This window comes from Mytilus edulis, chromosome 7 (genome assembly GCF_963676685.1).
Source record: "Mytilus edulis chromosome 7, xbMytEdul2.2, whole genome shotgun sequence".
Taxonomy (NCBI): Eukaryota; Metazoa; Mollusca; class Bivalvia; order Mytilida; family Mytilidae; genus Mytilus; species Mytilus edulis.
This window is the reverse complement of record NC_092350.1, coordinates 85,577,776-85,599,065: the sequence shown is the minus strand read 5'-3', so window position 1 is coordinate 85,599,065 and position 21,290 is coordinate 85,577,776. Positions and strand designations below refer to the sequence as shown.

At 35.3% G+C, this 21,290-nt stretch overlaps 1 protein-coding gene across 1 annotated transcript in view; it reads left to right on the top strand.

The window, feature by feature from the left end:
• LOC139483468 (uncharacterized) overlaps positions 1–21,290 on the top strand; it is a 75,169-nt gene that overhangs the window by 31,132 nt on the left and 22,747 nt on the right. The window contains exons 4-8 of the mRNA XM_071267489.1: positions 3,659–3,683; positions 14,576–14,833; positions 15,404–15,955; positions 19,710–19,934; positions 20,820–21,197. Coding sequence (XP_071123590.1) covers positions 3,659–3,683; positions 14,576–14,833; positions 15,404–15,955; positions 19,710–19,934; positions 20,820–21,197 — 1,438 coding nt within the window. The remainder of the gene's footprint in view (positions 1–3,658; positions 3,684–14,575; positions 14,834–15,403; positions 15,956–19,709; positions 19,935–20,819; positions 21,198–21,290) is intronic.

Below are 21,290 nucleotides of genomic sequence, written 5' to 3'. Positions count from 1 at the left end.
ATTATTATGCCCCCGCGGTAGCGGAGGGGGCATTAAGATTTACCCTTGTCCGTCTGTTCGTACGTACGTCCCGTACGTCCCTTAATTGATTTTCGTTCTCTTACTTGAGTATGCCTTAACTAAATGTTATTAAACTTATACACAATGCTTATTACCACTTAATACAGATCAAGATTGAATTTTGGTAGCGTCACTCTAACCATTATAGAGTTATGCCCCTTTATAAATGGAAAAATTGCAAAATTTTAGTTTCCGTTCTCTAACTTAAGTTTGCCTCATTCAAATGTTATGAAACTTATACACAATGCTAATTACCATAAAACACGGATCAAGGTTGTATTTTGGTGGCGTAATTTGAAAGGTTCTAGAGTTATGCCCCTTTATAATTGAAAAATTGCTTAATTTTTAGTTTCTGACCTCTAACTTAAGTTTGCCTCAACCAAATGTTATGAAACTTATACACAATGCTTATTATCACAAAATATAAATCAAGGATGAATTTTGGTGGTGTCATTCAAACCGTTCTAGAGAAATGCCCCTTTATAAATTGAGAAATTGCAAAATGTTTAGTTATTGTTCTCTAACTTAAGTTTGCCTCAACCAAATGTTATGAGACTTTTACTCAATGCTTATTACCACATGTACCACAAAACTCAGATCAAGTTCAAATTTTGGTAGCGTCACTTTTACCGTTCTTCAGTTATGTCCCTTTATAACTATATGATATGCAAATATATATAAATCCACATTAATTGTTTTTGCGAAAAAGTAGAGTAGGAAAACAAATGTTCCGGTAAATGACAAAAATAACCATCAAAATAAGATCTATGATAATATAAAGATAAAGAGATATGATATGATTGCCATTGAGAATACTATCTACTGGAGGTCAAAGGACACTAAGGATCAACTGTAAGTAAAAGTATGGCCTCCAACAATGACCATATTCAGCTTAAATCAACATATCAAAATGTAAAACTAATCAAAAGAGAAACCCAATAGCCCATCTGATGCTAACATACTAAGCATAAAACAACTATCATATACAGCAAAAAACAACAACAACTGAATTGATGGTTCTGGACTTGGAACAGGCACGTAAAGCATATTTTTGGGTAAAACATGCAACTGGAAGCTGTACTCCAATCCTAACATGAAACAGTGGTCTAAAAGAATAACATGGAAACACACGGTAAACATATGTTGAAAAGGACCTAACTCAGTGTTGGCAGTAAGAAGAAAACACAACATACACAAAGACGGAATATACAAACTGCTGATGAAAGAATATTGGCCGTAAATACAAAATGTTTTACAACTAAATACCAACAATACAATCATTGAAGATAAAATTAATCAGAATAATTAAAGACCCATTAATGTTTTTGTCACTATCAAGCAAATTAAAAAAATAATCATCAGGCTCAGACTCAGAGGTATCGTTGTGAAATTAGAAAATAATTATAGTACTTACATGTATATTACAACTTCAGAGGCAAACCACATCCTTGATTTGGATCAATGTTCACTAATAAACATCATGAATCCAATCAACTACAAACATAATGATAGTGGTCGTGACAGGAAATATAAATGACTATCTTGGTTTCTTGTAGTGTGTGCAGATACAATTATAATCTTGTCCTAAGACATTAATGTATACATATTCACACTAATTGTCTGTCTTTCCCAAACTCATCAATACTCAGAGACATTTTAGACATGAAGCTTAAACACTTAGCATGCTTAGTATGATTATTTATCGTCATACTTTCTTGACCATGCTTTATCGTCAATTTTCTTTGAGACTTTGACCCTTGTTTAAGTATCTCTGAGTCCGTTCATTTTACTGAAAGTTTTATTGAGATATTTTTGTATTTTCTATGCCGCAGTCACAAAAAAAAACCACTTTCTGGAGTTACGGTTTACTTTTGGGTTATCGGCAGAACAAAAATACCCCAAAAACAATATTCAGGAAGGGTCTTTGAGTTTCAATGACTGCGAAGAGTAACTATAAGCACTTCTTAACAATTCAAATTACAGAATGCATACATTAAGAATTCATTTTGAATTCAGGTCTTTAAGTAAACTATGCAAACTGTAAACTGTAAATTTATGCTGAGTCATCATAGTTAGAGCCCAAATTTTCTCAATCTTCATGAAATATCTTAAAACTTTGAATTTGATTAAATTTCATTTAAATCTCTCAGATAAACAAGATTTAGTGAACTTATATATGTTTTCTGCTTTCCTCCTATATAGGTTGCAATGTTGTTAATATAGACAATGCAATTTCCCTTATGAACTCCCTTTGTGGCTAAAGCTGTGCCACTTTTACTAGGAAGTTTCGTGAAAAATTATATCCCAAAACGGAAAGTTGATATGCACTACTATTTTATTCAAAAGTCAAAATATAGGGCTGTGCGGTATAAGAGTTCAAACTTGTACTAAATTTCTATACTACCCCTCCCTCCACTTGTTGACCTCCTAAGAACTAAATGTTAGGCACTTTCCTTTTTTCCATACTGATAACATTCTCAAGTCTTGTCCTTATGAGATGAAACACAGATATCATATGTGGTAACCAGTCCATTAACAAATTGACATAACTATGAATATTATATTTCTCCCCTAAGGAGGCGTTGCTTGCGAAACAGCAGTATTTACAAAGTGCAACCTATATAATATAAAAAAAGAGGATGTGGTATGATTGCCAATGAGACAACTATCCACAAAAGACAAACATGACACAGATATTAACATATATAGGTCGCCGTACGGCCTTCAACAATGAGCAAAGCCCATACCGCATAGTCAGCTATAAAAGGCCCCGATAAGACAATGTAAAACAATTCAAACGAGAAAACTAAAGGCCTTATTTTTGTAAAAAAAATTGAACGAAAATCAAATATGTAACACATAAACAAACGACAACCACCGAATTACAGGCTCCTGACTTGGGACAGACACATACATCAATAATGTGGAGGGGTTAAACATGTTAGCGGGATCCCAACCCTCCCCCTAACCTGGCACAGTGGTATAACAGTACAACATAAGAACGAACTATCAAAATCAGTTGAAAAAGGCTAAACTCATCAGATGGACAAACATACAAGTGGACATAAGTCAATATTTTTACCATTTTTTTTTTGTTTATAAGAAAATGATAGATACAGAATTTTTTTTTTAACATAAACAAATTATCAGCAATACAAAATCAACAAAAAATGAAGTTTGCAATGTTGGGTGAGTGGCAATTTTTGAAGATGCTCATTGATCAATGTGAGCGAGACATGCTTTTTAGAGCCTCTACTTTTAGAAATCTAAACGTTGTACTTGAGGGGGGGGATCCATCTTACTGTTATAACGATTTAATAAAATTATTAATATATTTGGTATTAGAACTCTTATTGAAACCAACAATCTGCTAAAATAATATCTTCACAAAGTGATCCGATTCTCAGATGGCTAAATTCCATTACAGGTCTTTCTTATTCAATTTTCAACAATGATAGTTTGAAATAATAGTATTGTTTGATTCTGTGTTTGTTTGTTAATATTTGTCTTCACGTAAAGATGTTTCTTCTCATTTTTTCTCAAAAACATTATTTCAAATGTATCAATACATAAAACCATTTTTTTTTAATATTTCTAGGATTATGAAAATTGGTTGCGATTAGGTAAGTGTTCCTGTGATAATGCTTTTACCTTAATTTGTTGTATTGTTTGTTTCACCTGCTTGATAACCTAATGACTCGTTCATTTATGATATTTGTGTTATCTTACTGCTTTCTGTGCTTTTTAATTTCCTGTATCATGTGTTTATGGTTTTAATTATTAGCTCACATGGCCCGAAGGGCCAAGTGAGCTTTTCTCACCACTTGGCGTCCGTCGTCCGTCGTCATCGTCGTCCGGCGTCGTCCGTCGTCATCGTCGTCCGTCGTCGTCGTTAACAATTTACATTTTGAACTTCTTCTAGAGAACCACTGAATGGAATGGAACCAAACATGGCATGAATGTTCCTTATGAGGTGCTGACCAAGTGTTGTTACTTTGTAGCCGATCCATCATCCAAGATGGCCACCAGCGGGGGACTTAGTTTAACATGGGACGCTATGGGAAATGCATACAAATGACTTCTTTAAGAGAACCACTAAATGGAATAAAACCAAACATGGCATGAATGTTCCTTATGAGGTGCTGACCAAGTGTTGTTACTTTGTAGCCGATCCATCATCCAAGATGGCCGCCAGCGGGGGACTTAGTTTAACATAGGACCCTATGGGAAATGCATACAAATGACTTCTTTAAGAGAACCACTGAATGGAATAAAACCAAACCTAGCATGAATTATCCTTATGGGGTGCTGACCAAGTGTTGTTACTTTGTAGCCGATCCATCATCCAAGATGGCCGCCAGCGGGGGACTTAGTTTAACATAGGACCCTATGGGAAATGCATACAAATGACTTCTTCTAGAGAACCACTAAATGGAATGAAACCAAACATAGCATGAATGTTCCTTATGGAGTGCTGACCAAGTGTTGTTACTTTGTAGCCGATCCATTATCCAAGATGGCCGCCAGCGGGGACTTAGTTTAACAGAGGACCCTATTGGAAATGCATACAAATGACTTCTTCTAGTGAACCACTGAATGGAATGAAACCAAACATGGCATGAATGTTCCTTGTGTGGTACTGACCAAGTGTTGTTACTTTGTAGCCGATCCATCATCAAAGATGGCCGCCAGCAGGGGACTTAGTTTAACATAGGACCCTATGGGAAATGCATACAAATGACTTCTTTTAGAGAACCACTGAATGGAATAAAACCAAACATAGCATGAATGTTCCTTATGGGATGCTGACCAAGTGTTGTTACTTTGTAGCCGATCCATCATCCAAGATGGCCGCCAGCGGGGGACTTAGTTTAACATAGGACCCTATGGGAAATGCATACAAATGACTTCTTTTAGAGAACCACTAAATGGAATAAAACCAAACCTAGCATGAATTATCCTTATGGGGTGCTGACCAAGTGTTGTTCCTTTGTAGCCGATCCATCATCCAAGATGGCCGCCAGCGGGGGACTTAGTTTAACATAGGACCCTATGGGAAATGCATACAAATGACTTCTTCTAGAGAAACACTAAATGGAATGAAACCAAACATAGCATGAGTGTTCTTATGGAGTGCTGACCAAGTGTTGTTACTTTGTAGCTGATCCATTATCCAAGATGGCCGCCAGCGGGGGACTTAGTTTAACATAGGACCCTATTGGAAATGCATACAAATCACTTTTTCTAGTGAACCACTGAATGGAATAAAACCAAACATGGCATGAATGTTCCTGATGTGGTGCTGACCAAGTGTTGTTACTTTGTAGCCGATCCATCATCCAAGATGGCTGCCAGCGTGGGACTTAGTTTAACATAGGACCCTATGGGAAATGCATACACATGACTTCTTTTAGAGACCACTGAATGGAATGAAATCAAACATGGCATGAATGTTCCTAATGTGGTGCAGACCAAGTGTTGTTACTTTGTAGCCGATCCATTATCCAAGATTGCCGCCAGCGGGGGACTTAGTTTAACATAGGACCCTATGGGAAATGCATACAAATGACTTCTTTTAGTGAACCACTGAATGGAATGAAACCAAACATGGCATGAATGTTCCTTATGTGGTGCTGACCAAGTGTTGTTACTTTGTAGCCGATCCATCATCCAAGATGGCCGCCAGCGTGGGACTTAGTTTAACATAGGACCCTATAGGAAATGCATACACATGACTTCTTTTAGAGACCACTGAATGGAATGAAATCAAACATGGCATGAATGTTCCGAATGTGGTGCAGACCAAGTGTTGTTACTTTGTAGCCGATCCATCATCCAAGATGGCCGCCAGCGGGGGACTTAGTTTAACATGGGACGCTATGGGAAATGCATACAAATGACTTCTTTTAGAGAACCACTAAATGGAATAAAACCAAACATGGCATGAATGTTCCTTATGAGGTGCTGACCAAGTGTTGTTACTTTGTAGCCGATCCATCATCCAAGATGGCCACCAGCGGGGGACTTAGTTTAACATGGGACGCTAAGGGAAATGCATACAAATGACTTCTTTTAGAGAACCACTAAATGGAATAAAACCAAACATGGCATGAATGTTCCTTATGAGGTGCTGACCAAGTGTTGTTCCTTTGTAGCCGATCCTTCATCCAAGATGGCCGCCAGCGGGGGACTTAGTTTAACATAGGACCCTATGGGAAATGCATACAAATGACTTCTTTTAGAGAACCACTGAATGGAATAAAACCAAACCTAGCATGAATTATCCTTATGGGGTGCTGACCAAGTGTTGTTACTTTGTAGCCGATCCATCATCCAAGATGGCCGCCAGCGGGGGACTTAGTTTAACATAGGACCCTATGGGAAATGCATATAAATGACTTCTTCTAGAGAACCACTAAATGGAATGAAACCAAACATAGCATGAATGTTCCTTATGGAGTGCTGACCAAGTGTTGTTACTTTGTAGCCGATCCATTATCCAAGATGGCCGCCAGCGGGGACTTAGTTTAACAGAGGACCCTATTGGAAATGCATACAAATGACTTCTTCTAGTGAACCACTGAATGGAATGAAACCAAACATGGCATGAATGTTCCTTGTGTGGTACTGACCAAGTGTTGTTACTTTGTAGCCGATCCATCATCAAAGATGGCCGCCAGCAGGGGACTTAGTTTAACATAGGACCCTATGGGAAATGCATACAAATGACTTCTTTTAGAGAACCACTGAATGGAATAAAACCAAACATAGCATGAATGTTCCTTATGGGATGCTGACCAAGTGTTGTTACTTTGTAGCCGATCCATCATCCAAGATGGCCGCCAGCGGGGGACTTAGTTTAACATAGGACCCTATGGGAAATGCATACAAATGACTTCTTTTAGAGAACCACTGAATGGAATAAAACCAAACCTAGCATGAATTATCCTTATGGGGTGCTGACCAAGTGTTGTTCCTTTGTAGCCGATCCAACATCCAAGATGGCCGCCAGCGGGGGACTTAGTTTAACATAGGACCCTATGGGAAATGCATACAAATGACTTCTTCTAGGGAAACACTAAATGGAATGAAACCAAACATAGCATGAATGTTCCTTATGGAGTGCTGACCAAGTGTTGTTACTTTGTAGCTGATCCATTATCCAAGATGGCCGCCAGCGGGGGACTTAGTTTAACATAGGACCCTATTGGAAATGCATACAAATCACTTTTTCTAGTGAACCACTGAATGGAATGAAACCAAACATGGCATGAATGTTCCTTATGTGATGCTGACCAAGTGTTGTTACTTTGTAGCCGATCCATCATCCAAGATGGCCGCCAGCGTGGGACTTAGTATAACATAGGACCCTATGGGAAATGCATACACATGACTTCTTTTAGAGACCACTGAATGGAATGAAATCAAACATGGCATGAATGTTCCTAATGTGGTGCAGACCAAGTGTTGTTACTTTGTAGCCGATCCATTATCCAAGATTGCCGCCAGCGGGGGACTTAGTTTAACATAGGACCCTATGGGAAATGCATACAAATGACTTCTTTTAGAGAACCACTGAATGGAATAAAACCAAACCCAGCATGAATTATCCTTATGGGGTGCTGACCAAGTGTTGTTACTTTGTAGCCGATCCATCATCCAAGATGGCCGCCAGCGGGGGACTTAGTTTAACATAGGACCCTATGGGAAATGCATACAAATGACTTCTTTTAGAGAACCACTAAATGGAATGAAACCAAACATAGCATGAATGTTCCTTATGGAGTGCTGACCAAGTGTTGTTACTTTGTAGCCGATCCATTATCCAAGATGGCCGCCAGCGGGGACTTAGTTTAACATAGGACCCTATTGGAAATGCATACAAATGACTTCTTCTAGTGAACCACTGAATGGAATGAAACCAAACATGGCATGAATGTTCCTTATGTGGTGCTGACCAAGTGTTGTTACTTTGTAGCCGATCCATCATCAAAGATGGCCGCCAGTGGGGGACTTAGTTTAACATAGGACCCTATCGGAAATACATACAAATGACTTCTTTTAGAGAACCACTGAATGGAATGAAACCAAACATGGCATGAATGTTCCGTATGATATGCTGACCAAGTGTTGTTACTTTGTCGCCATTCCAACGTCCAAAATTGCCGCCAGTTGGGGACTTAGTTTAACATAGGACCCTATGGGAAATACATACAAGTTTCTTCTTTTAGAGAACCACTGAATGGAATGAAACAAAACATGACATGAATGTTCCTTATGAGGTACTGACCAAGTGTTGTTACTTTGTAGTCGATCCATTATCCAAGATGACCGTCAGTTGGGGACTTAGTTTAACATAGGACCCTATAGGAAATACATACAAGTTTCTTCTTTTAGAGAACCACTGAATGAAATGAAACAAAACATGACATGAATGTTCCTTATGAGGTGCTGGCCAAGTGTTGTTACTTTGTAGCCCATCCATCATCCAAGTTGGCCGCCAGCGGGGGACTAAGTTTAGCATAGGACCCTACGGGAAATACATACAAATGTCTTCTTTTAGGGAACCACTGAATGGAATGAAACCAAACATAGCATGAATGTTCCTAATGAGATACTGACCAAGTGTTGTTACTATGTCGCCATTCCAACATCCAAAATGGCCGCCAGTTGGAGACTTAGTTTAACATAGGACCCTATGGGAAATACATACAAGTGTCTTCTGATAGAGAACCATTAAATGGAATGAAACAAAACAAAGCATAAATGTTCCTTATGAGTTGCTGACCAAATGTTGTTACTTTGTAGCCGATCCATCATCCAAGATGGCTGCCAGTGGGGGACTTAGTTTAACATAGGACCCTATCGGAAATACATACAAATGTCTTCTTTTAGTGAACCACTGAATGAAATGAAACCAAACATAGCATGAATGTTCCTAATGAGATGCTGACCAAGTGTTGTTACTTTGTTGTTATTGCAACATCCAAGATGGCCGCCAGTGGGGGGGGACTTAGTTTAACACAAGACCCTAAGGGAAATGCATACAAAAATCTTCTTCTAAATAACCACTGAATTGAATGAAATCAAACATAGCATCAATGTTCCTTTCCTTATGAGGTGCTTGCCAAGTGTTGTTACTTTTAGCCAAATTTTATATTTTTTTTATCTGATTTCAATAACCCAAGTAGAATCAGGTGAGCGATACAGGCTCTTGAGAGCCTCTAGTTATGCATAATTCTAGTTTGAGGGAACTAGCTGGTTTCTTCCTTTAGAAAATTAGGATTCAGTTTTCAACAATAACAGTCACATATAACAATCACATAGGGTCATGAGAAATGTATATAACAATATGTCCAGCAACTATCAAATAACTGATTGTCCGTAATTAAAAATGCTCAACTTATTTATATATATTGTGTTTTTCATTTTTTAATTTACACAACATTAGTTCTCAATATATTTACTTTACATATTAATGATAATTGATCCATGTTCCTAAAGATCAGGTCTTTGTTACATAAACTGAACTAATCTTATAAAGTTAGAAAGTATAAAATACTTCTCCTAATACTAATCCTTATATCTAGATTGTCATTTGGTCACCTGGAGTTAACATAATACTTTACTTTAGACCTACCAAAAATTGTAAATACTTATTTTCATTCTTTATCAAGTGATTCATTAAATTTCTTAAGCTGGTGTTAATCATATAACTCATACTGCAATATAAGAATCATAAAAAAATCCCACTTATATTATGACATCTAAAATACACTGAATATAGTACATCAAATTATATTTTTCCCGTGAAGGAAGGTGGTTCCCTTTAGGCCTTCTATTTACTTTATCAATGAATACTGATCACAATGATATAGCCAATGGTACGGGAAGTGGCGTTCAACGCCAACAACCTATCAATTCAATTATATTAGGTATCATGGAATGTTAATCGATTCAATAGCGGATGACCTTTAACTTCCTGGGGACTCACTACCACTGTTTAAGGGCATAATATCATGACTAGCTCATACGTTCATATTTTGTACGCATGATATTTTTTGACATTGATACTACAAATATTGTCATTAGAAATTACTGCTTTGATATTTATGAGATACAATGGTTATATTTTATAACAAACATACTATTTCTGAATAGCGGGGAATGTTCTTTAAACACTTATATGACAGACAACAAAAAATATCAAATATATTTAGAGGGCATCACAAACATCTAAGCTGGTTCAAGCGTGGTAATGAGCAAACATGTTTAGATTTACCTTTAATCGGAATGCCAAAACCTACAATTATAAAGACAATGATGTCTACGTGTATATACATGACTAAGGGAAAAGCTTTACAAGGAAAATAAACAAGTTAATGTTAGGTCAATTTTTCCTGAGAAAGTTGTAACAGTAGTTTTTTTAATACTTATTTTCTTTATCAAAGAATAATTGAAGAAAACTATGTTGTAAATACTCCACTTGGCTGTTTATTGTTCAGGTCTAAGTAAGGAGGAAAACAGCGTATTTCCACTTACTTATATATCTTGTTATTTTTAAATGATTTAATGTTATGTTAAACCGCAGTCCCACTAGGCCACGATCGCACTATGATCTGTGAAAAAAAATGCAAATTTTGATGATCGTAGTACGGTCGTATCACGGTCGTGGTGAGGTCTTCAAGATCGTGATGAGCGTGGCCAACTTTGAACATGTTCAAAACAATAGTGGTGCGGTCGTGGCGAAATCAGGTCATAGTAAAAGCGTAGGAAGAGCGCACTAAGATCGTAGTAAGATCGCAAAGGTCGCTGAAGCAATGTAGCGAGAGCGTAGCGAAAGCGTGATTCTATTTGGACAGGCTGCGCTACGATTTCACAGCGACGTTATTACGACCTCACTACGACCATCACGTTCTCACCGCGACCCAACTACGCCTCCACTACGACTATACCACGCAGTTCACGACCATAGTACGATTCTAGCACGTCCTTGCCGTGCTCCTCACGCTCTTATAACGACCTGACTACGTTCATACTACGACCATCATTCTCATTGTCATTGTCACATAAAATATATTAAATCTCTCCAGGTTTTGTTTTTTGTATGTAATTAGGACTTCTTGTCCATTTTCTCTAACAGCTCAACCATGCTTCTCGTTTTTATATAGATTAGACCATTGGTTTTCCCGTTTGAATGGTTTTATACTACTAATTTTTGGGTCCTTAATAGCTTGCAGTTCGGTGTGCACCAAGGCTGCGTGTTGAAGGCCGTACCTTCGCCTATGATAGTTTTCTTTTGTAAAGTGTTACTTGGATGGAGAGTTGTCTTATAGGCACGCGTACCACATATTCCTATATTATTTGACACATCTGTGTCATCTCTGCTATCATTCACCGAAATATCGTTATTTGAGCTTTATGGACCAGCAGTAGGTTGTAATTTATGTTGGATTGGTCGGTCCGAAATATCTGCTTGATCTAGATTCGTTACTATCACAGACGTTTGCCTCTACATCAACCCCTACTACCACACCCACGTGTTCTGGTAGATTTTGGTGGCATGACTGTATTGTTTCCGAGAAATCTACGTATAAATCAGAAATATTAGTAGAAGGAATAGAACTGTATTGATATGGAACACGATGTTGACGTTATTGCTGAGAACGTAGTAAGATCGCGGTAGGACCGTAGTATAATCGTAGTAGAAGCGTGGTAAGATCGTGTTGCAATCGGACAACTCGTTGTTTTGTCTAGTGAGAACGTAATGAGCGCAGAAAGATCTTAATAAGCGTAGTGAGGTCGCAGAATAAGCGCGGTGAGAACATGGTATACTCGTTGCGGGATCGTTGTAGAAGCGTAATGAGGGCGTAGTAGCATCGTGTAAGCAACGAAAATTTACATTTTAATGCCGCTCATACCGCGATCTCACCACGATCTGAATTTATTTTAGATCGCGGTGAGCGTGGTGCGATCGTGGTCTAGTGGGACTGGGGCTTTATAAAACATAGTAAAATAAATTTAAAATTTAAAATTAACAATAGGGTTTTAAATTACTTTATTCATTCTATTTTGCCTAAAATGTTAGTTCTACTGAAATATAATTTCTGTTGAAAAAGTTATCTGATATTATGCACTTTAGTTATGACATTATAATCAGAGTAAATATCACGATGTGATTCATTTTAGTTATGATATCATGATCATGAACAACAGTATGCGTTTTTGTCATATTATCATGCTATTAAGTGTTATGCATTTTTTATACTGCATAATGTGGTTTGTCTTTTGGTAACTTCACTTTGTTTTTCGACATACATGTTTGAGTTTGAATGTATCTTTGGTATCTTTCTCATGTCTTTTAGTTATGACATCATACAAGGTAAACACCATGCGATTATGCATTCTTGTTATAACTTCATTATGATAACAAATGAATATTTCCATTTAAGTGCAAGTTTAATTTTCACGATTTTAACTTTTCTCGTTATTGAGTTATCGTCCTTTTTAATATCCATAAATGGTACTATTTTTGAGATTGAGTTATTTCCCTTTAAACAGAAATTTTCAATTATATACACAAACTTTGATTACATTTTATAAATAATGTTCACCTGTTATCAGTTTAATACATACATGTAGCATATGGCTTATGTTTTATCTCACAATTATAATTGGAGTGACAGATTTATTTGAAAATTTTCTGTTATTTTTAAGTGTTGATGATTAAAAGCTATATAGAAGTTGTATAGATAATTACAGATAAGTTTTATAGATTTTTAACAGACATTGTATTATTGATAAATACAAATTTGGATTTTGTTGTTTTCTTTGGTAAATTGATTGAAGAATTTTGGGGTAGGTGATTTTCTGTATAAATTAATTTTCTGAGTGCTATATATAGATATATTTTGTGTGTGTGTGTGTGTGTGTGTGTGTGTTAATTTTAATTTGATCCTGTTTGCAAATTCATTACATCTTTTTTATAACTTAAAAAGTTGAAGTTAAGATAAGTTGCAGTTCTAGATTAGTTTGTTATAAATGAACAAAATAAATATTGGGAACTATCAACTATATATATTATAAAGTTTGATTACACCTTTTATCAAGTTAACATAATGTGACCATCTGTTATCTGTCAATCACTCAATTATAATTGGAGTGACAGATTTATTTGCAAAATATTAATTATACTTGATTATTATTTAAAAATAAATATAACATCATTTATAATTAAATTATATCTAATTTAAGAGTCTATGGTTAAATCATGAGTAATTTTAGATTTACATTATTGGTTCATGGAATTAAATGTTGAGTTATTTACTTTTGAACAGAAATGGTTTAACTTAGAAGTATTTAATCAAACATGGAATCATTGGGGTTCTTTTATATGCTGATTCTAGCAATTTTTTTTTTATATTGGACCATAATAGGTAAATGTCCAATTTCAAATTGTTCAGTTCTTTGACCACATTTATTTTGAGTCACAATTCCATGCTGTATCAAATATTCAATCACAATCCAAATTCAGACTTGTTTTTAAGCTTAAATGTTGTGTCCATACTTTTATCAACTGTTCAGGGTTCGACCTCTGCAGGAAAATCCGGTGTAATGTCTCTCTGACAGCTTCTTGTTAATTGATATTCAGCTTATATGACTCAAAGGTTCAATTAAACTATTTTCATTGATTTGCGTCTGTCATCCCTTTGCGTGTTGCTTTATATATTTTTTTAACATCGTCTCCCTTGAAACTACCTGTTCATTTGGAAAAAAAGAATTGTTCAAAATCATGAGTGGGTATCTATTGTAAATAAATAATGTCTGTTGATGCTGTCTGCTAAACAACATGATCTGTATGACCAAAAATATATGAAAGTTGTGTGCATTATCGTGAAACCCCCTATTGCAGAATGTCAAGATATGCCTACTGTTCATTTACACGTAAAACTGTTAGATGACTCCCTAAAAGAGTTTTTGCTTTTAAATGTAATTTTTACCAATTTTGTTCATTTTTGTTAAAATGATATATAAATAAGTAAGCAAAAATTACAAGCAAGACACATTCTATAAGAAGGTTAGCATAGCTTAAATTGTCAGGGATCCCCTCATTTGAGTTATTTTCCTTCATAACAAGTTACCCCTTTTTAGGTGTTTGCTCAAACTGTAGTACCGGAATTTATAAAATTGGAAGAAATTATCAGCGGTACAAGTTCAGCCAACAGGAGATTTAAATCATACATTATATTGTAGTCTGTAATGGTAAAATATAAAAAAAAAGATGTGCTATGATTGCCAATGAGACAACTGTCCACAAGAAACCAAAATGACACAGACATTAACAACTATAGGTCATCGTACTTCAATGAACAAAGCACATATATCCAGGCGAGGGAACCATACTTTTTTAAGTCTCCTGTTTACTTGGGTTTTTTCTCTTATTAGGACGTCACCCCCTGTTACTTATTTGAGTTTCTTAAATTGACATATTTTCAAATAATGCGACGCTTTCTAGGTTTACCCCTGGAGGTTAATCAGTTTGACAAAAGATCAGCTGGTGTATTTGCAAGTTTATTAGAGGAAGAAGGATACTGCCATTATGAAGCTCGAGTTATGTTAGCAGGTGAACAAGGCACCGGTAAAACTTCAATTGCAAGATATCTTGTGGGCAAAGGTCCAACCATGAGGAGATTATCAACTGATGGGATTGATTTATACAATGGTTTGTCATTTATAGACCGTGAGGCCGAAGAATGGATGCATGGCAAACAAGGTATTTTAATATATAAAGTATAAATACATTATCAATCAATCGTATCTTGACAGAAGACATCTCTGTTTTATGCCATATAATCGTTTCCTGTCAGAAAACATTTCTGTTCTATGCCATAGAACATGTAGAACCGTGTCTTGTCAGAAAACATGTCTGTTGTATGCCATATAGAATCGTATATTGTCATTGTATTATTGGTCAATATAACTTAATATATACAATGTGATTCAGTGAAATGTTACTAAAAACGACCAATAGGGAAAAGTATACATACTTCTTTATGGAAATGAATCTTTAAAAGATATGTAGATTATCTAAATCTAAAGTATCAAATAAACCAAAAATGATCACATTGTTCAATTTATTTGGACAATATCTTTATTCACCAAGTACAGTTATTCATTGGTTACAAAATAGTTAAGTAGCTTGTTTAAATTGATATTTAGCAAGTGGCTGGATTAAACATGTTTATGATCGTTAGAATTGTTAAACCTTCTTTATTTTTGAACAATGGTGTAACAGCACAACATTGGATAAATACTAAAAATAAGTTTATCAATATATTTTTAGATTTTACATTATCAGAAGTAGCTATCAGTAGATCTTTACCTCAAAGTAGAGATACTTTGACAAAGCACAAAGGGAAAGGTCAGTCGTCATCTAAAGATGAAGTTGTTCCTGATGGACAAGCTCAACGTCTGTTAACATCGGAAAGTAGAGATACCTTGACAAAGCACAAAGGGAAAGGTCAGTCGTCATCTAAAGATGAAGTTGTTCCTGATGGACAAGCTCAACGTCTGTTAACATCGCAAAGTAGAGATACCTTGACAAAGCACAAAGGGAAAGGTCAGTCGTCATCTCAAGATGAAGTTGTTCCTGATGGACAAACTCAACGCCCGTTAACATTGGAAAGTAGAGATACTTTGACAAAGCACAAAGGGAAAGGTCAGTCGTCATCTAAAGATGTAGTTGTTCCTGATGGACAAGCTCAAAGCACAATAACATCGGAAAGTCTTTCACCAGTGTCTGATAATGCTACACCGGACATATTGAATGATGCTGTGGTTCCAACAACCGAATTATCTGTCCCTTCGAAAGAAACAGAAGAGTGTACTTATCCAAGTAAGCCTTTAAGAATCAAGATTCATTCAATTGCGATTTTCACCCATTTTACATTATTCGAATTCTTGAGTGAAATGTAGACTAGAACAGTCAAAATAACGTATATCGTAAATACAAATACGAAAGAAAGTCATACTTAATAAATTTGATCGAAGAATTTTCATACAAAAAGGAGAAGTTCAGATAACTGTAATGTCAATCATTACTCATTCTGAGTTATCTTTGAATTTCTTATAACAGACAAACCAGAAGAACTTCAGTGAAATGGGCTGTAATCCTGCTCGCATATCTTAATAACAGGAGCCCAGTTCATAACGCTGTTACTGTTATTCCTTTATTCAATTCGTCATCATATGGTTGGTAATGAATTCAAATCTTGAGTATGTGATATATCTATCTGTAAAAACAATACATGATCATTTTTTCATTAGGATATGTGTTATCAAAAGTTATAGCAATTGCAGAATAATGTATTAATACACGTGTTTCCCTTTATATGACTTGAATCTCTATGTACACACTATTCCACTACAAAGACGTTATTTAAATGAAGACGGCACAATTCTTCAAGACTAATATATTATTGGACAGATGAAATCTGTCAAACAAATAATATTTAACATTTCTTGCATTTTTTTTTTATTTCTGTGGGGCTGCTGCTGAAAATGAATAAGTCTAAAGTTCCGCTAATACATGACTGAAACATTTTCTGAGAGGATAACTCCTGATTATTGATTCTATTTAAAAGTTTATTGCCCTCAAACATCATGTCGTACTATTTTTTAGCTCACCTGGCCTAAAAGGCCAAGTGAGCTTTTCTCATCACTTGGCGTCCGTCGTCCATCGTCATTAACTGTTACAAAAATCTTCTTCTCTGAAACTACTGGGACAAATTTCACCAAACTTGGCCACAATCATCATTGGGGTATCTAGTTTGAAAAATGTGTCCGGTGACACGGCCAACCAACCAAGATGGCCGTCATGACTAAAAATTGAACATAGGGGTAAAATGTAGATTTTGGCTTATAACTCTGAAACCGAAGCATTTAGAGCAAATCTGACATGGGGGTTAAATTGTTAATCAAGTTAAGATCTATCTGCCCTGAAATTTTCAGACGAATCGGACAACCAGTTGTTGGGTTGCTGCCCCTGAATTGGCAATTTTAAGGACATTTTGCGTTTTTGGTTATTATCTTGAATATTATTACAGATAGATATTAACTGTAAACAGCAATGATGTTCAGCAAAATAAGATTTACAATAAGTCAACATGACCAAAATAGTTAGTTTATCGCTTGAGGAGTTATTGCTCTTTATAGTAATTTTTTACCAATTTTTTGTAAATTTTTGTAATCTTTTACAAACATCTTCTCCTCTGAAACTACTGGGTCAAATTAAACCCTACTTGGCCACAATCATCATTGAGGTATCTAGTTTTAAAAACGTGTGCGGTGACCCGGCCAACCAACCAAGATGGCCGCCATTGCTAAAAATAGAACATAGGGGTAAAATGTAGATTTTGGCTTATGACTCTGAAACCAAAGCATTTAGAGCAAATCAGACTGGGGTTTAATTGCTAATCAAGTCAAGATCTATCTGCCCTGAAATTTTCAGATGAATCGTACAACCAGTTGTTGGGTTGCTGCCCCTGAATTGGTAATTTTAAAGAAATTTGCTGTTTTTGGTTATTATTTGAATATTATTATAGATAGAGATAAACTGTAAACAGCAATAATGTTCAGCAAAGTAAGATCTAAAAATAAGTCAAATGACCAAAAATGGTCAGTTGACCCCTTAATGAGTTATTGCCCTTTACAGTCATTTTTTAACAATTTTCATAAACGTAATTTTTTGTAAATTTTTAAGAAAATATTTTCCTCTGTAACTAATGGGCCAAGTTCATTTAAAATAGAGATAATTGTATGTAGCAAGAATGTTCAGTAAAGTAAGATCTACAAACACATCACCATCACCAAAACACAATTTTGTCATCAATCCATCTGTGTCTTTGTTTAATATGCACATAGACCAAGGTGAGCGACACAGGCTCTTAAGAGCCTTTAGTTTGTTATCATCATTACAAACAGTACATTTTGGAATTTTAAAATTAAAGGAAAAGAGCAACTGGAAAATAACCCCAGTATAAGAAGAAGTACTTGTCCGGCTCATATCAAACTGAACTTTTCAAAGTTAGGATGGAAAACGTCACTGATTAGTCTTTTGTAGACGAAACGCGCGTCTGGTGCAAATATGAAATTTCAATCCTGGTATCTATGATGATTTTATTTATATCTAGATGCACTGCAATATTTGTTTTACCAAAGCTAAATGCAATCAAGGCAAGCATTCTATCGAAGATTCTTCCGAAGACATCGTCTTGTACGATACGAGAGAGTACTTGACAAATAGATTTAAACACTTTTATGATTTTCTTAAGTCATACTGCCAAAGGAACGGGAATAGAATACTGAACATTATCTGCTATACATTTTCTCTTTAAACGTTTAGTCCTTGGCTCACTCAAATAAGCTGTCTGTCATGTCTGTCAGAAAAAAAAGATCGATGTAAAAAATCAAAAACATGTTTTGTTTAATTAAAGATATCAGTTAGCTTTAAGGGGGTTCGCGGGTCTAAATCATTTATATAGGATTTCTCTATATTTTTCTATGAATGAACTTTATCTTATAGTTAATAGAAAAATAAAATAAAAAAGTGGGGTCACCGTTCATTTGCGCTCACAATCTGCCTTCAAAAGAAGCATACATTTTTGTAAAGGTGGTTTTTTTCTGTTGAAGTAATAGGAGAAATAAAGGTAATATCGAAATAAAAAAAAGAAATTTATTACAGAAATCGTTAAAATTTTACAATAATTTAGTTTAAGTACAGCTTATATGGAAATTATATTAAAAAGATAGGTCACCGATGAGTTGAAAAAGATATTTCAATTTTAGAGCCAAAAAATGGCATTTTTCCACCAAAGGGAGATAATTTGGAACTTTTTCAATGATGTATACATTTTGAAAGTCATCTGGGGGGCAACACGAATTTATTGTTTTGAATGATTTTTGTACCATATGATAAAGTAACAACTACAAAAGGAAATAAATAAAACTTGTAAAGAAAAACAAATGTTTGATTTTTTTCTGAAATTTTTATACCCTCGAGCCTCCTTAAATAAAAAAAAAACGACATTTATAATTACAAAGATGTTTCCGTAGTGAACTGACCTTTAATTGTTAAACCGGTGCGTATGTGCTGTGGTACTACACACAAGCCTCCAACAATCAAGGCTTGATTGACAGTCTAATTGAATGGTCATAACTTTCTTAAACCTTACAACATGTACAATGCAGTAAACTCCATTATTCTGCCGCATTCGAACATCTTCAGGATGGGAATTCATCAACCAGTTTTATGTTATTCGAATCTCAATACTCTGATACAGCCTTGTATTTGCTATCTGAGGGAATCTGACTAATTATACTGCTAAAAAAAATGGAATGATGTGGAAACACTTTTCAACCCTTATGATGCAACACATTTCGTTCTCAAAACCCTTTTCAAAATATATGTAAAAGGTTTTTATTACTCTATTATATTGTTGATTATCCATCACTCCATATGGATGTAGAGTTTAAATTATTTAATAAATAGCACCTCTTTTGATCTCGAAAATTTCTAGATAATCCAATTAAAGAGCCCATTCAAACAACAATTGGCTCATGATGACAAACATTATTTTTCATTCATGCAGAGAATTATTTGTTACCTGTCCATCTTGAAAAATCTCAAGCCAGAAGTTACGTAGAGGATACTGAGAAGCCCGTTACTGACAATCCAATTGAAGAAAAGCAACCTGAAATCAAAGCAGCAAACGAACCTCTCCCTGTTCTGTCAAAGGGATCTGTCAAAGAAATAAGCATACCAAGAGGAAAGAAAATTGTTAGTTCTTTGCCAGTCCTTTCTGAAACTACACCAGGTATATATAATGGTAATGTTATTCTAACATTTGATTAATTTGTCCATGCTGTAGAAAAAGACGTCTCTCATTGGCGACTTTCTACAGTTTAAATATCATATGAAACGAAAGGAAAGTTTAGGCAGAAACATGTCAGTATTAATTATTACATTTGTAGACCATTGTTAATTATAGTAATGTAATGGGGAAAATGACATGTTTACTTCTCGTTTTGATATTAAACGATATTTTTAACAAGATGTTTCAAGAATATAGGTGTGTCAGGGTGAAGATTGATACAAACATGAACAAATATTGGATACATTTTTAAAACATTGTCAGTTTTGAATTCCGCATTATTATTTTTCATTTGAATAAGGTTTTCGTTGTAAATTGATTCGATTCGTGGTATACCATACTTTAGAACTGAAACATGTATACTGTTCTACTGCATCGAGTGAATATGATATTTCTGCACTGGAGACAATTAAATGTCTAGATTTATCACGTCAGACACGCATTTAAGAATAAACTGTTGAGGTTGGATACATATCATGTAGCACAAGATTTGGTAGTAAAGTCTGTTACTGTAATGTGGTTTCTTATGATATGCAGACAAATGTAATCCCTTTTCCCAATCTTCTGCAAAAAGATGTGGTTTTTCTACATATCTTCATCAAGCATGGTTGGCTTTTGTCTTGAAGTCAAAATAGGACATGCAGAGGAAAGCAAGAAAAATGTAAGGCAAAATTGATTTTAAATTAATGAAGAACTGAGATCAAACGAACGACACGTTTATTTAATACAAATAATCAATATATAAAGAAAATATAAATCAGATAAAAATTAAAGAACCCGTATACACTACTACTTGTCTCAATTGTATAGCTTATGTAATTATTCCAGAGTGTCATTTAGAAACTGAAACCAAATCACCAGAAACAACTTCTACTACAGAAGTAGTACGAAACCCTGGTATCATTGGAAAGTTAAAGAAGCTATTTGGTGTCCAAAGAGATGTTGATGAAATAAAGGTGGTGATGACAAAAGAAAGATTTTGGGACAAAACCGTTAAAGCTGGAAAGAAGAAGCTACATCACAGGAAAATAGCTCCAGTCATCATTTGGGACTTCGGAGGGCAAGATGTATTCTATAGTACCCACCAAACGTTTTTGACATATCGAGCTATTTACTTGCTAGTATTGGATGGTAGTAGAAACCTTGATGATCCCTGTGTGTTTGAACAGTATCTGCCTGGAAAAAGTGGACATAAAACAGCTCGAGGTAATATATAGCGATTTGTAAGAAATATCTCAGTTGCTATTACCCTAACACATTTAGTGTGTGTACTCCCCCACCACATCCCCCACTTATGCA